Here is a 15,957-nt window from a genome sequence, read left to right as displayed (position 1 = left end):
TACTCACTGTGCTGTCTCGCAGCAGTAAATGTTTTAAGGACTCTTTAAAAAATGACTTTATATGCTATTATCAGATGTCATGAAAATATTCTCAGCTTGGAAAACATAAAAAGGAATCTGCTTACAAAAGTAGGCAAGATGTGCAAAATTTACAACAGTAGAAGAAAATATTTTCTTCAAGAAATAATTTATAAAAGCACTAGAGGGCATCAAAACTCAAGGATGCTGATCACTGAAACAACATTATGGTGTATTGAAATGCTCTTAAATAAAATTTTAAAAATAACAATATGATATATATTGAAAAAATAAAATGCTGTTTGTTCAATTACCTTAAAACACTTGTTTAACTACAAGGTGTAGCAAGAACTACTTGTTGGACTAGATGATTGTAGTGGTCTGTTCTAACCTTTATGATTTTGTGACTCTATGAACATATTTGTCATAATGCACACAGTTGAGGATTCATTCATCTGCTGTTCTGACCACTGCTCCTGGCTTTGCAGAGCAGTTTGGTGAGTTCCCAATGCATTGATATTTTACTACTTAGGACACCAGATTTTTACTGGATGAATGAAAAGAGCTTCAACTGAAATCATCCCCAAATGGTTGTTTTTGCTCTTATGGTTATGAATACCTGGGGGCACCATCAGTCTCCTGGCTGGCCGAGGGCCCCTGCTGTGCCTGATAGCAGTGCCTGGCAGTGTGTCCACGCTCTTTCCGAAAACAATCGACTCCACAGCGCTGGACCTTTCGCGGTTATAGACAGAAAATGCCAACTCCCTTTCTCTTTGTGTAACTGCTGTTAAGAGAGATATAAAAAACTAATTTCTCTATCAACTAAAAAGTCTGGTACTAACTACTTGCATGCAAATTTCATTTTGTGCAGTTTTATAACAACAGTGATGTAAACCTGCATAATTTCACAGAGATTCAGAAGAGGATCATGGAGTGATGCTTGCTACAGCTCTGGGGTACAGCCCTCTCAAATAAAATAAAAGTATTTCTTTTGGATGCAGAAGGATCAGGAGTTTTAAATGAAGAAACTACCAGACAAGGCTCTTTGTTACCATACAAATGAGATCTACTGCTGAAGTCAGTGAAAACTTGGATGTTTCTTTACGAACAGTGTGAACAAATCCCACTTCAAGGTCAGGTTAATTCCCATTGTTTAATTATGGAGGAAACTGAAGGAGTGCAGTAAAAAGAAAAGCTTCACACTTTCTTCTTTTGTGCTTGATTTCAAAAATAACTTTACATTTTTAAGAAAGAGTTTGAGACTGTAAGTTAAATAAGGGATTTTAACTAATGATATGACTTGCATACTAATCTAAAACTTCAGATAGGGAAAAGGAAGAGAGCTGTAGGTTTAGAACCTAACTCTGGCAGAAACATTTCGAATTCAGGAGAGTTTCTAAGTTGTGGTATCTGGGGGACTCATTAGAAAGGAGCTGCAGCATCCATGTCTGGAGGTAACAAAGTGTGAGCACGTGTCCTGCATAAAGAAGTCAGCCAGGCTGAAGCTGTCGGAATGTTCCATAGATGGAACGTTTTCCATTCAAGATCGAAAGAGGAAATATTTAATTTCACATTATAGTCTTTGTAATATCAAATAAACAGTTCACTAAATAGAACGCCCAGGGTACAGCTTGATAGAAATGAATGCTTCAAGTCTTGCTCCAGAGCTGAATACAGTATAACTGTACTGAAGACAGGAGTCCATGAAGTTTTGTGGAATTGTTTTTAGAACTGTAAAGGCAGCGTGTATTTCCCAGTAGATTTAGCTTCAGACAGCCAAAAGTGACTGTTAATAAAACAGTCTGAAGAAAGTGCCTCAGACCAAGTACTGAAGAGGCTGGAGGTACACAGGAAAGGTGTTTCACTTTCCAGTATAGGAAATGAATGTACAGCCATTGGCAGATGGCCACGTGGTCAATCCAGAAGCTCAATAACCCCTAACACAGACCATGCCCATCTGCCAGCTCTCCTTCATGACAGGGCTGAGGCTGCCTTCTCAATTCCTGTACTGTTTCTCCCACAGGCTTAGAGCAGGTTTCCAAGATGACAGTTTCTCCTCACTGTTTTCTCATGAGGAGAAAGTGAGGTGCAAATCAATACCTTTCTCAGCACTTCACAGTAATGTTCAGTCCTCTTGTGCATCATATAGCTCACCAAACATCAAAGACACAATCACCAAAGTCTGATTTTCTGGCTCCATTGTGGCTTGTTTATTAAATTGGTTGTCTTCAATATATTTACTGATACATATCTATATATTTGTTCTCAATATAACTTTTTCTTTTTAAGACGACAAGTTGTGAAAGATGATTCATGAAGATTTCCATCTGACAACTTGGTCAGCATGGATGTGCATATATTCTAGAAAGGCACAGAGACACATAGATATTCTGAGAATATCACACCAAACGGAGGCACATGTTTCTAAATGCAGGCTTATATCTCTTACCCAAAAATATACACCAACTACAAGATAACCATACACAATTTAAATAGAAAAAGACAGAAATTAACAGCGCTGGGTGAACTAAAAGGTTTATGCCAAACAAAACTTTCAAAAATGGTTATAGCAAAAAATCTCACAAACAGTTATTAACAAATGTACGTAAGAAAGCGGACAAGAATAATTCACATATTTTTCCAAACTTATTAAAATCAAAAGCAACAGTCAATGCTTTGTGAAAAGAGAAAAATCAATCCTTACGCTTCCTGTCCAGGAGCTGTACTGAAGGGAGGCTGTGTATCACATAGAGACGGTAGCCTGCATCATATGCCAGAGGGTTGTAAAACAAGTCTGCAAAACAAATACAAAACAATGCCATCACTAAAACTGCTAAGAAAAGTAACAAACTCAGCAAGACAGGAAAATTAAAGAGCACTAGTAGACAAACATTTCGTATAAAATATTTTTAACTTCAAATTATTTTTACACTAAGTAAACAAAGCTTGGTTCCCTTATACTCACAAAATCACTCATTTGAAGACAGACTGCAAGGAACTGGCTTATTGCAGAGCATGCAAATACCACAGGCAAGACTTGAGGAGAGGCGTCATTGTGCACTCGGAGCCTTTGAAGTTTTTCTCATAATTTTTTTTTAAGATACACAGACAAAACCGCTAAATACACGCCTTTGATTTCCTTATGTATTTGTGGTGATGCCTACTTTAAATTGTAGCAGGTGTTTGGGTTTTTTTTTTTTTTTTTGGTCTGATGGCTTAATGATAAGACAAAATTTGCAGCAGGAGAAAGTTGATTAAAAAAAAAGATGAGCACTAGGATTCCTAAGGCTTTATCAGAGCTGATATAAAGGTTTTATCCCATAGAAGCAACATAAAATAAAAATACTGCATTTTCTGATTTCTCTTTGGATTATGAGTTTGAAAAGTAAAGAAGATTAAAATGTGTAAAAGGACCTATGCTTCTGGAAATGGAGTGCCACACACTTTTATTAAGCTCTAAAAGCCCATTAGCAACTTGGCTGAAATACTTCTTATGCTTAGGTTCACATTCCCTGAATAACCAAACCGTTGCAACACAGACAAGCATCAGACCTCTGTTACTGCTTTGGCAAATGTGGAACATCCACCCAACTCACACACCAGACTTGGTTTGGTTCATGTGAATGACATCTAAAGTTGATTAAAGTAGAAATTGACTCATTCCCAGAACAAAAAACAGAGTAAAAAAAAGTTCGTTTTCTAAATTAAAAACAAAATAAAGCTATTTTTCTCCTTAAAGAAATACTGTTTTTCTTCAGCAGTACAGGGAAATAAATAAATAAATAAATCAAGACACCTGAAGATCACAGCAGGCAAAAAAAAAATAAAGTTAATAATGTTAACAGTTTTGACGATTTCTACCAAGATCTATACTAGTCTGTTTAGAAAGAGGCTGTAGCCAATATTCCCTGTAAACCAGGGGATTTTTTGCCCTACCTAATATTAACAGGTAAGGAGGGCAAGATGAGCGGCAAATAAGAGCTCTTATATTTCAGAAATACTAAAAGATGAAAAAGATTGAGAAATATTCTACAATGGCTTGTGAACCACAGGATTTCATATTTTGTTTATCAGGCTACATTTGAATTTCACAGATTGCTCAGTGTTCAGTGCTACCACCTGACTGTTTGGAGGCTCAATAAGGTTGGAGTGGGTGATTGGAACCTCGTATGTGGAAAATACCTGCTCAGGTATTCAGAGAACAGAAAATGTTTTAACGTTGTAATGAATTTTCAATAAAACTACCATATTCAGGAACAGTAAGCAGCCCACAAGGTGGCAGCAAAAGAAAGTTCTGTGTTTTTACTGCACCCAAGACTATATAGCCTTTTTTTTTTTTTTTTTTTTTAGGAAGTGCAAATCGGAAATATCCTGTATTTGTCTGATGAGAATGTTTTCGAGTCAAGAAAATACACTGTAGCATTCCACAGAGAAAAACTTCTTAGAAACTTCTCTAAAAGCAAGTAAGTTCATTGTTTTGAGCAGTACTAGAATGATGACTCAAAGAGAGATTTTTCCAAGACAAAAGGAGGAGCTGATACTAAGTTCTTCTGAATCTAGATGCTGCGTGGAGCATGTTCCTCATTACCAGCACTGATTTTTAACAGTATACAAGTTTTTCTACTGCTTGATCTTAAAGTAAATCCAGCCACTATATAGATCAAGATGGTCTTATTTAACAAAACATCTGGAATCACTTTTTGGGTCTGCTTTCTAGTCAAGATAACGTAATTTTCCTTCTACAAATTAGGAATAATGCTTTCTTCCTCCACAGGTTTGTCTGTTTTCCCAGTTCAGTACTTAGGAAGAGTGTGCCTACCCTACATGGGGTAGAAAGGAACTATTGTGACAGAAACATAGAGAGACAAAACAAGTATTTTTGAGCAGAAAGATGTTATCAGATGTGGACAATAAATCAGTTGAGGTAATGTGCAGAGTACACAGAAATTTTGGATTCCAAGAGATGTGAGAACAAGGTGAGCCTATAAAGAAACCCTCTGCATCTCCCAAAAGTTGGCAGTTGTGAGCAATGCATCCAGTAAATCTTTAGAAGCTGACTGTCTTCAGTAAATGCAAGATGAAAAATGGTGTTATGCTTCAAATCCATAAGAGTGTAGTGGCCAAAAATCACAGGAGAGCCTTAAGAAAAAAAGAACTGCAACATTTTGGTAGCTGAATATTGCTCCCAAAGTGAAAAATAGTAGTGTATCAGACTGCCTCATTGTAACAGTTCACAGGAGCTACACAATAATAAAACATTATTATATGTATCCAGAAATTCTATTGATGCTTTGCAAGATTTTTTGAAAATCAAATTTTCCAATGATAAAATAAAGAAATTAAAAAACAAAAACTACCTCACAACAGTGAGAAGCTTCCCATTTCCAAAACACGTTTTATTTTATAAAGATGGATTGTGGGCACAGGCCTTTCTGAAGTTACACAGCTGAAATGCTGCACTCACTTGCCAGTTCTGAATACTGGAAGCAGGCAAGTAGATGCTATAGAAATACAATTTGATATAAATCGCTTTTAAAACACATTTTTTCATTTCTTGCTGACCTTTACTTCAAATATGATGAGGCATTTTATTAAACTAATAGACTCTTGGTAATTTGGGAACTCATTTCTATTAAATTTCTTTAAAATAAGGGCACTGAAGCTTGTTTTTTTTTTTTTAATGATTGTAAAGGTTAGCAGGGAATGACTGTAAAGTAAAATATTACATTTCTTCTACCGATTTATTGTCATATCTTTGAACTGAAGAGCCTTTAAAAAAAAAAAAATTGTTTTAAATAATTGCTTTTCTATAATGGTGGCCAGTCCAATATTCATTCAGTTTCCACAGCGTCTTTGTGAATGTCACTCATAATGACTCAGTAGCACTGTAACTATCTGCTATTTCTCTCTATTTCCCACAGTTAACTGCAACAAGCTCAAACTCCCTGTGCTTTCTGAAGCTCCATGTTAATTGGTAGAGCTATAAACATTCGATTCAAGTGACAGCACCATTCATACATACGATATCTGAATCTGTCCAGACTTTGCCTAACCACTTCAAACAACTGAGTTCTTATGTGAGCTGTTTTCCATTCTTGCACATAATGAAAAAAAAAAAAAAAAGAATAATTTTGCCAGCACATTGTCTTCCTAAACACTTGGTTTGTTTGTAAATCTCAGACCAACATCAAGTTCAATTAAAATTGTACATTGCAAGCCATTTTGTCCTTTCCTGTGATCAAGACAGTCAACTTTTGATTGCTTAAGGAGGTATGGTTTGATGATATTCACCTTCAGTAATTGTGATAGAGAGACAAGAAACTTGTTTCCTGTGTTTCTCAAAGTACTGAGAGATTGGCATGACCTATGACAACATTCTCTCAGGAACCACACACAATGACTGCCTATACTTTCAATAGCTTGATAGCATTGAATTCTACTTTCCTGCAGGCTGCTAGCTTAGTGGTGCCAGCACTACCTTCTATAATTTAATTTGAAACTTAATTTCCATCTAGTATATCAAAATCATGCCACTTCGATACTATTGTACCAGAGTATGTCTATTCTTAGACTCTAAAAGCCTATGTTTTCTGCATCTTTCTGTGCGGATTCTAAGTTCTACAAAGAATATGATTAACAAGACAGAAATTTGTGTTCCATGATCTGTAATCTTCCATGCACTCTCAAGAACAGTGACACCAGTTTCTTGTCTCCCGTCACCTCTATGATAAATCAGCACTCTCCCATTTTCCCTTACAAACAGGGAGCAGCACATGGCTTTGACTGCCTCCAAGCTACTTAAGCAGAAGACTGGTTAGCCAGCAGCCAAAAGCCTAGTAGCAGTAGTCTCCATAGAATTTTCATGTGTTACAGGTCACTTCCGTCAAATTTGGTTGAAATTGATAATTAGCTTCAGAAGCTATTGGCAAGTGATGCACAAACAGACAAGAAACACATCCTGCTAAGACATTCTTAAAAACTACTGCTCACTGTTCTGCAAAACAAAAATGAGGTATTACTTAGGGTCCGCAAGCTTATCATTCCTTTTAATTCCTTCACTGTTTCACCAAGTTGTTTTAACTGGTTGTTGTGAAGCAACAGAATCTGTAATGAATGCAAGTTTTTCAGAGCACCTGAAAAGAAAAATAATTATTCTCATTATACCTCATCACATTTATCTAGATAATTATTTTGTTATGTTGCACACTGAATTTTGCATTCTTGTTATATACCCAGGTCTACATTTTTATAGGACCCTACATGAGAATAGTAAAAAAAAAAATTCTATCAGAGGTTTTAATATCCCTGTTGCATTCCTGGTCATGCTGTTTGAATGCAATACGCTTTTATTTTGACCCTAGTTCTTTTCATTACTCTCGATCGTTCTTGACCCAAAACATTTGTACCAGCTCCCTTCTTCATCCCTTCCTTCCTTCCTGTACAATTAACAAAACTACAGTTAGAAGAGTGGTGTGGTTAGGACAGTATTTTACAGGTTTATAGTCAGAAAGATTATCGTTGTGGAAAAAAAAAAAACAATCAAAAATGAAATGCTCACCTGTGTCCTAGGCTCACAGTAGAAAACTCCAAAAAGAGCAATCTCCAGAAAGAGATCTTTTCCCAGTGGCAGTCAGCCCTTAAATGGGTCTAGGAGAGGTGCAGCCAGGCTCCACCCCTTCTGGTCACACAGCTGAATTGCCTTCACCTGTGCTCCCAAGCCTGGCTCAGTCCTCACGTCCCGCGATCAATCAGTGGTTCAGGCCATAACTCAACAGTTCCCATAGACTCCTATATCCCAGTAATCTTTAATTCCACTTCCTTTTATCCTTACCTAATATTGCCTTTGCCTTTCTAGCAATTCATAGATTATACCTATAGAAAGTAGTTCCATTTCAAGTTACTATTAACGTATTAAGAAGTTATTCCAAGCACTGCAGTGGCTGACCCAGACTACATGTTCACATTGTCATACCACAACTGGTTTCAACAGCTCATTTTCCAATTTCTACACAGTTTTTCTTATCCACATTTCTCTGCTAATGACACCCACACTTTGTTAAACCCCTATGTTGGTATCTACTGTAATGTTTCTTCTGCCTGAATATTTTTCTTTCAAACATCCATTTTTCCACAAGATCTCACAGAAACTAATCAACATAATTCTCATTTTAATATTTTATAGGAACTGATAATAGTAAAATATTAATGTTTCAAACATCGAAAACCCTCAAATGTATTAATATGCTTTGGCCTCTTCATTCAGAAATTCAGTGGTGGTATGGCACAGCTACTTAAATCTACAAGAGCATGCGAAATATATATAGATTTATAAGTAATAAATGGAACTTTGCAATAAAAATGTTTTTCTGCAAAACACTTCTGATTATAAATGTTAATACATAATGAAGAAACTACAGGAAGTGAGACAACTTATTAATTAATTAATTATCTTTCATTTTCATGCTAAGTCTATCAGTGCTACAGTTTTTCATCACGTAAAAATGAATGGCTCCCAGGACATTCTTCTATCTGCTTCTGCAATGCCTGGTCAGCAAGAGGACTGCAAATCATCTGATAGAAAAACAACTTAAAATATTCATTTAGAATATAAGATATGGTCGTGCTGGATCCAAAATATTTTACAATTGCCTGATGTATGTGTAAGTGTAATGATATCAACTGTGTGCCTTCGAACCAGCATAAACTTGATGTGAACTCGTAGTTTATTACCACTCAAGTATACTGGAACAAATCAAATCCCTAAGAAAATAATTAACATTTACACATATATGTGAGCTTTCAACCATTAAGTTACTGGCTACCATTCACTGTTACAAATTTGATTGCCAATACACAAAAAAGAAAGTACAGCTCAGCAATCTGAAAAGGAAAGATTGATACCTGATATATCTGTGAGTTCATTGTTGTTAAGGTAGAGCTCAGTCAAACAGCAGTTTTTCTCTAAGAAACTTAAATCTTGAATCTGAAATTAGAGTTATAAAAAACTATCATGTAACAGTCTAAATTTAATGTTATAGAACATAGTCTTTTAAAAACTGTTTTACTATAGGAAGTTTTTAATCTTGCAGTCTTGATATGAATGCAAGGTTAATATCAGGAAGGGGATGCCAATCTCGCCCTTGAAACAGGTGAGAGCATTAATGTTGCACAGCTGCTTATCCTTACAGTATAAATACAAGGATAACAAATATAATTTGATTCCTGACACCATTTTGATTTCTGTAATGTAATTTGCTAGCGCAGGAATGATTTTAGATCTTGAATTATACCAGTGACTTCAAGACAAATGTGTTTTGCTCTATGTATCTTCTGAAAGTTGAAAAAAAGAGAAAAGTAAGTTTTCCTGTTGGAAATTAAAAGTTACTTTAAGGTTCAGAAAAACATGGTTGAGTGACAATAGCAATCTGAAAACAGTCACGTTCTTTGCAGTGATTATTGTACCTTTTGTAGTGTGGGTACACACACACCTGTAATATAAAATGGCATTTCTCCATCTTTGTCATGTTCACAGTCAACAGGCCATTTCTCCTTACTCTTTAGTGCCTTTTAGATGTAAAATGGAAAGCTTTATACTGTGATTTTAGTTCAACCTCTTCACATATCCATAGTTTTGCTTTTCTTTGAGAATAGTTGGATAACCACAGGTCTTTCAACAAATTTGATATAAGATGCTATATAATTGATGTTAGCCTGGGGCAGCAGATACGCATATACTCCTCAATTACATGGAATGTAAATTTATTTTTTTCTCTCCTCACAGAGCTACTTATTGACCTGAGCAAGCACTTCTGGTGTTTTAAGAATTCATGTCCTCTGTGAAAGTCATGTAAATTACTGTATAGTATTTAAAAGCAGGGTAGAAAATAGTGTCTTTTATAAATTTCCCCTTTTTAGTAAGGTTTAGATTCAGTAAGACACTTGGTAACTGTTGGCTAAATATTTGCAGATTTCTAAATCACACAATCCTCCTACTACAAAGTAGCTGATTTTCTCTAAAATACAACATGCTTAGACTTGGTTGAAAACTGTAGTGTTTGGCTATTTTTACAGAGCATTGTCTTAGAACTCATACAGGACATAGTAAATATGATCATCTAGACTTGCGCAGGTGGAGCAAGTGCAGCAGATGGCTTGTGGAATTGTCTTAGGACCATACTGCAGAACTTAATGTGGACATTGTCATACTAAACACTCTCCTGGGAAAGTCCCTTAATTCAAACATATTTAGGTGACGCCACATCTTTATTACATTACCTTATTGTTGTTAATCCACAAATACCTCAACCTATGAAACAGTGACAGACTTGGAATACTTCTTAGTCCTCTAGTGGAAGAAAATAAAGTGGTGCTTAATCACTTCGTAAGCAGTGTGATTTCTGGTAACTAATGTTATGTAAGCACTGAAAAGCAACAATTCTGTAGAAAACATAGCAGAAAGACAGTACAAAAGGGAGAGATAACATATGCATGATAAACACGTGAAAGCATAACAAAGCAGCAAATGGTAAAGAAATGGGAACAAACTCAGTTATACATTAATTTCTTCTTCCATAAAAGCATATATTTTTCAGTGAGTACACTATTTCATCTACTTTGCAGATGGTGGAAATTCTACTGAGAACACAGAAGGAGGATTTTTGCATTCTGGGGGACACAAACATAAAAGGAAAAATGTTGTGAAGGGACAGTATGAATTCTTTGGCCATGATGCCAGAGATGCTAAGAGAAGACAGACAACAAGCACATTGCTGTAAAAATTTCTTATCTTTTGTATTAATGCATGTTGTGAAATCTTTTGCCCTTCAACATTTTTCTTGTATAAACTTAGTATTCATATTTATTAGCAGTCTTGTTTTAAATGAATACCTTGACTGAGGTTGGATCTCTCTCCCATAGTCTTGTAGGGATTTCAGTTTAATTGTGTACCTTGCACTTTGAAGCTGAGCTTGCTGGTGTGCTCTAAATAACAAATTACCTACTAGCCAGAGAATATGGGTGAGCTGTTGAGTAATTTTCACTAATTGTTGCTGTTTTTCACTGCTTTAGATAAATGTTCTTGATTTTCTCTCAAATAATTGTAGATGACCTTTACAATTTTAATCGATACAATAAAATTTTCATGTGAGTCTTGAACATTCTGCATGACCAGGGTAGCGTTTCAGAAAGAATTAACCATATTGGTAGGAATTAATCTCACACCATCAGCCTAATCTGCTCTGCTTGTGTTCCAGCTGTGAAGTCAAGTACCTCTTCCCAGGTGTTTTGTGTTTTTTCCCCAGGAACCCTTCCAGATACAAGGAAGGAGTGGGCACCTTTTCTATCTTGTATTTGGAAAAAAAAAAAAATACCAGGAGCAAACACCACAAAGTTGATGTGCTGTATTTTAATTCATGCATTTCTGAGTATGAGCTTGTCCCAAGCAGCTACTCTGTTTAACTGATTATTTGATCTCCTCAAATCACCCCTAAAAACTAAGCCTGCAAGTACGTATTTATGTGTTTAATTTGTTGTCACAAGCAAATACATTTCTGCAGGTAATAAAGATAAGTGCATGAGAGCTGACAGGAAATGCAGAGCTCTTCCAGAGTTATTTATTTATTTTTTTTCAGTAGACTTTTACCTGTATAGTGCCAAATTATGTTTCAGATAGCAAAGCCAAAATTTCCCGATATTTTGTCACTGCCATTCCACACAGGTTTACATTTTAATTGGCTTTACTCCATTGTAACAGCCAAGATGAGGCTGTCTATCTCCAAGTCCTAATCTGTTGTGCTTTTTTTTCTTTGCAGCATTAAGGCATTTAATTTGCCCCAGGTAGGGCTTAATTCCTCTAACATTTTAGAGGAGCACGTCCCTTTCTGTATGCCTTCCAGGCTTTGCATGTCTCTTACAAACTGATACTTTCTGGCCTCCAGCTTTCTTATCCTACCTACTGCTAAGTTAATCAGTTATCCTAGGATGACAGCTTTCAGTGACTACATGTAAATTTTTTCACATGCCTTTAACAGTAGTAGTTTAAAAGTAAAATTTGATTCCCTCAAATTTGATTGACTTTAATTTTTTTTTTTTTTTTTTTTTACTTTTTCCTACTTTAGCCAGTAGAAAATTATGTCAAATTAACACTTAAGAAAGCATATTCTGATTCTGAGATTGGCTGAGGTTCAAGGTAATTTGGGATAGAATAAAAGAAAATTCGTTCTCTTCAATCATCAAGAAACAAGCTTGCATCATCTTTCTTAAAATGGTTTAATGGGAAGACAGATCACCTCTATATCTGACTCCTGTTTCTTTTTATTCTTTTATTCTTTCTTTATTCCATAGCAAGGAGTATTTCAAAGCCAGCGAGAATATTTAACATCAGAAAATATACTTATTAAGACTGTACATACCATCTCAGTATGTAAATATCTTCCTCACTAAGATTTTCTATGCTTTCTTCTTTCTAAAATAAATGTTATAATAATTTAACAGTAACCAGATGTTTCATACTTACTTTCCAGAGTTTTGAATTCCTTCCTGATGTTAATCAGGAGATGTGCTAAGAGGATACACTGAGACTTTCAAGGCCACTTCATTGCCATTAAAAGCAAAGTAAATAATTCTCAAATCCCCTAACACCTGTTTTTTTGTTTGTTTGTTTGTTTGTTGCATTCATAGAACATAGAGACCTTGAAGGCCTTTGCCTGAATTATTACACTATGTTAGTTCTTTACACAATATCAACATTACAAACTCTAGACAGAGTTGTGAGGCTGCAGACAGGTATGCAACGCTTGGAATTGTGCCCTGGCCAGAAATTCAAAGTATGCTTTTCAAAAACTTGGAAGTACGTCCTGTCATGTATCCATCTCTTTCTGGTAGCCTCTCAGCATGTTCATCCTACAGCTCTATCAACCCAGATCACCCACAGGTTCATGAAAGCTTTGCCTTCCTTCCCTTTGCATGGTTTCTTCTCCTCATCTGCCCCATCTCTTCAGCTGCTTCACAAAGCTCCCAGAGATCAGTTCTCTGATCAGTGCTGCCTGCCTCAAACAGCTCTTGTACTCACTTCATGTTGCCCTGCCCTCCCTTCAGTTCTTAACAGCCAAGATGCAAGTAATATCAAAGGTGGTACCATTGAGTTTTGCTATTGCATCAACAGATTTCTTCAGGGAGGTCAGAAATTTGGCAGTTCTCAGACTGGGCAGGTCCTGTGTTTCTTCATTTGCTGTTTTGATACTCTTTCCACCCAGACTTACAAGCCAGTTAGAACAGGTAGAGATCAGCCCATTAAGCTTCATGTCTCTGTTCCCTGTGGTAGAAGTTCATGCAAAACTCTGTGAACTTACAGACCCTCGAGCGATGCTGGGTTGCTAGAGAAGGACTGCGTGCCTAGGGCTGAGGCGCTTAACTGCTTCACAGCTCATGCAGCTCTGCTCCCTGTGTCCCTGTGTTTCTTTGCCATTTCTTTTTGCACAACATGCACAGACTAGGTATAAAGATGGTATTTCACATATAAATGATGTTCAGGGATTGTTACAGAAAGCACTATGATTACCATGTACTGTGTTCTACTTCCAGTAAAAGTCAGAGAAACATTCTACTTACTGTCCAGCCAGATACAACACCAAGACATCCACGTTCCTCTTAAAGCCACAGATCTTCAGCTGTTTCTCTACTGCCTGACAGTACACAGTACATTTTTAAGCATAAGATCCTGCATAAGTCATTACATTGTCACACATACATATTCAGACTCTAAATTAATACACACACCAAAGTTAATATGTGAACCATGGCCCCTCACAAACTATAGCAAAATATAAAGCAAAGAGATATTAAATTAATAGTTTCTACTTTAAATTGATAAAAAAAAAGACATCAACAATTATGTTACGCTCACTCTAGAGTTTTGTTTTTTTTAGTATTTTTTTTCCTGTTGAGAATCATGGTTCATAGATATGAGATGGATGTTCAAAGAAGGGGCTCCTCAGCTCATGTCAGGCAAGCTGCACAGCTGACCATCAGGAGTACAGCTTGCAATACATTTGCAGATTTATTTTATGCATGACTTTTTTAAAAGTATGCATTCAGAAAACTCTGTTCGTATACTTAACTTTGAAAAACGTAGAAGTAAATGAAATGTTCAGAGCATATTAGTGATATGCCATAATTTGTAAAGGCAATTCTTTTAACATGAGTATTAGAGATCTCAGTTACAGCAGTTAATAAAGCAAAACATCTCTAAAGAACACCATGGGGTTAGTAAATGACATACTATATCCAGCATCAGTAAGATCATTTTTGCTTACATCATAAAATTGCAAACTGTTGAGCTTGTTTAGTTTGGGTAAGAGAAGGTCCCTGGGAGATCTCTTTACAGACTTCCAGTACTTGAGAAGAACTTACGATCAGGAAGGGGAGTGGCTTTTTACACGGTCTAATAGCGGTAGGACAAGGGGGAATGGCTTTAAAGTAAAAGAGGGAAATTGAGACTAGAGGTAATTCTTTACTTAGAGAGTGAGAAGGCCTTGGCACAGACTGCCCAGCAAGGGTGTGGATGCCCCATTCCTGGAGGAGTTCAAGGCCAGGTTGGATGGGGCCCTAGGCAGCCTGTCAAGTAAGTGGCAACCATGCCCATGGCAGAAGGTTGGAGCTTTAAGGTCCCATCCAACCCAAGCCAATCTGTGATTCTATGACTGTGTGAAATATTTTTGCAAATACAAAATAGCTTCCAAGTACTGATGGTATGATTAGAGCAGCCTGTACTAGCTGCATGACGAGTCCATGTAGTGTGTTCTGGAGCTTAAGATAGCTTTGGGTGCAAATACAAGTGCATGAAACCTGTGGTACTTTCCCAGGGGATCCAGCAGGGCCTACGGTGTATACTGACTCAGCACAGCCGGTAGCTGGATATGGCCATTTGTTCAAAACTTGATATGGCTGCAGCCTGACTGCAGCTGTCAGCGAGGGAAAGTCCTGGAGAAATGGCCCACACAATCTGCCAGCGGCAAAGGAAAAGCTGCCTGGAGGAAGCAGCTGTACATCAGTGCCAGGAACACCACTGCCTGTTCCCGGGGAGAGCAAAAGGGAGCAGCTGCCAGGCATGCAGACGGGAGCACTCCTACCTCCAAAATGGAAAACCCCAGCTCAACAGCCATGCTTAAGGGAAAGGGCGGTGGCAGAAGGCAGCTGCTCTTCAGACTCCCCTAGCTGAGCTTTCCCCATCTCCTCCCCCAGCCAGGCCCCGGCCCTATGCCACGCCGTCCCAGCGGAGCCCCCAGGCCAACCGCGACACACCGCCACTCCCAACGCGCTACCGAGCTAACCCCCTTCCTGCCTCCGCAACGCCGCCCCAGCAAAACGAAGGGGAGAGGCCGGCGCCGCACGCCGGAGGGGCGAGGCGGGAGGGCTATGGCGGCGGGCGGCTCCGAGGGATCGCGCCGGGGGTGGCGGCGGCGATACCGCTCGCTGCGGCTGCGGGAGCCGCTGGTAGGCAGGAGCGCCGCGGCTCCGCTCACCTGCCTGCCGGCAGCATCGGCAGCCGCCGCCATTTTAGAGTCGCGTTCCTAGGCGACCGGAGCGAGGGAAGGGGCGCCCGGAGCGATGTTTATGACATCCACATGTGCAAGCAATTGTTGCCATGTTGTTATTTTTAAAACCATTTTATGCACAGCACAAGCTGAAGAATAGAAAAAGCTTTTTCCAGGGTGCGTGTGTGTGCTGATGTGCGTGTAGGACAATGGAAAACGTTTGATTGAACTACAAAATAAAAAAGTCTGAAAACTTGGAGCTCTATTTAGAACATAATTTACAGAGAACACTCGAATTAGCAGAAATAGCCATTGTAAATTACGTGCAACTGATAGACAAAGAGCAAGAGCTGCGTGCGCAAATATATGAATAAGCTGTCCCTCATGGAATTAATTATGTGCATGC

General features: G+C 37.8%; 1 protein-coding gene across 11 annotated transcripts in view; it reads right to left on the bottom strand.

Annotated features, from left to right (window-relative positions):
- The window catches only part of LRRC72 (leucine rich repeat containing 72), a 36,063-nt gene extending 20,438 nt beyond the window's left edge, over positions 1-15,625 (bottom strand). For 6 of the 11 annotated variants that reach the window (XR_014883863.1, XM_085226136.1, XM_085226137.1 and 3 more), the window contains exons 1-7: positions 15,540-15,618; positions 13,627-13,700; positions 10,294-10,363; positions 8,920-9,001; positions 7,038-7,151; positions 2,723-2,812; positions 638-802 (exon numbers count right to left, since the gene is read on the bottom strand). Coding sequence is in view for 10 of the 11 variants with exons in the window: in XM_085226136.1 (XP_085082262.1) it covers positions 638-802; positions 2,723-2,812; positions 7,038-7,151; positions 8,920-9,001; positions 10,294-10,363; positions 13,627-13,700; positions 15,540-15,572 (628 nt within the window). In the remaining variant the exon portion in view is untranslated. Of the gene's footprint in view, positions 1-637; positions 803-2,722; positions 2,813-7,037; positions 7,152-8,919; positions 9,002-10,293; positions 10,364-13,626; positions 13,701-15,146; positions 15,316-15,539 lie in introns of those variants that run through there. The other 5 variants (XM_085226138.1, XM_085226133.1, XM_085226141.1 and 2 more) reach the window with 5 other exon arrangements.
- Positions 15,626-15,957: the final 332 nt, after the last annotated feature.

This window comes from Meleagris gallopavo, chromosome 6 (genome assembly GCF_905368555.1).
Source record: "Meleagris gallopavo chromosome 6, MGAL_WU_HG_1.1, whole genome shotgun sequence".
NCBI lineage: Eukaryota > Metazoa > Chordata > Aves > Galliformes > Phasianidae > Meleagris > Meleagris gallopavo.
The sequence above is the reverse complement of the archived record's forward strand: the minus strand, read 5'-3'. Positions and strand labels throughout refer to the sequence as shown.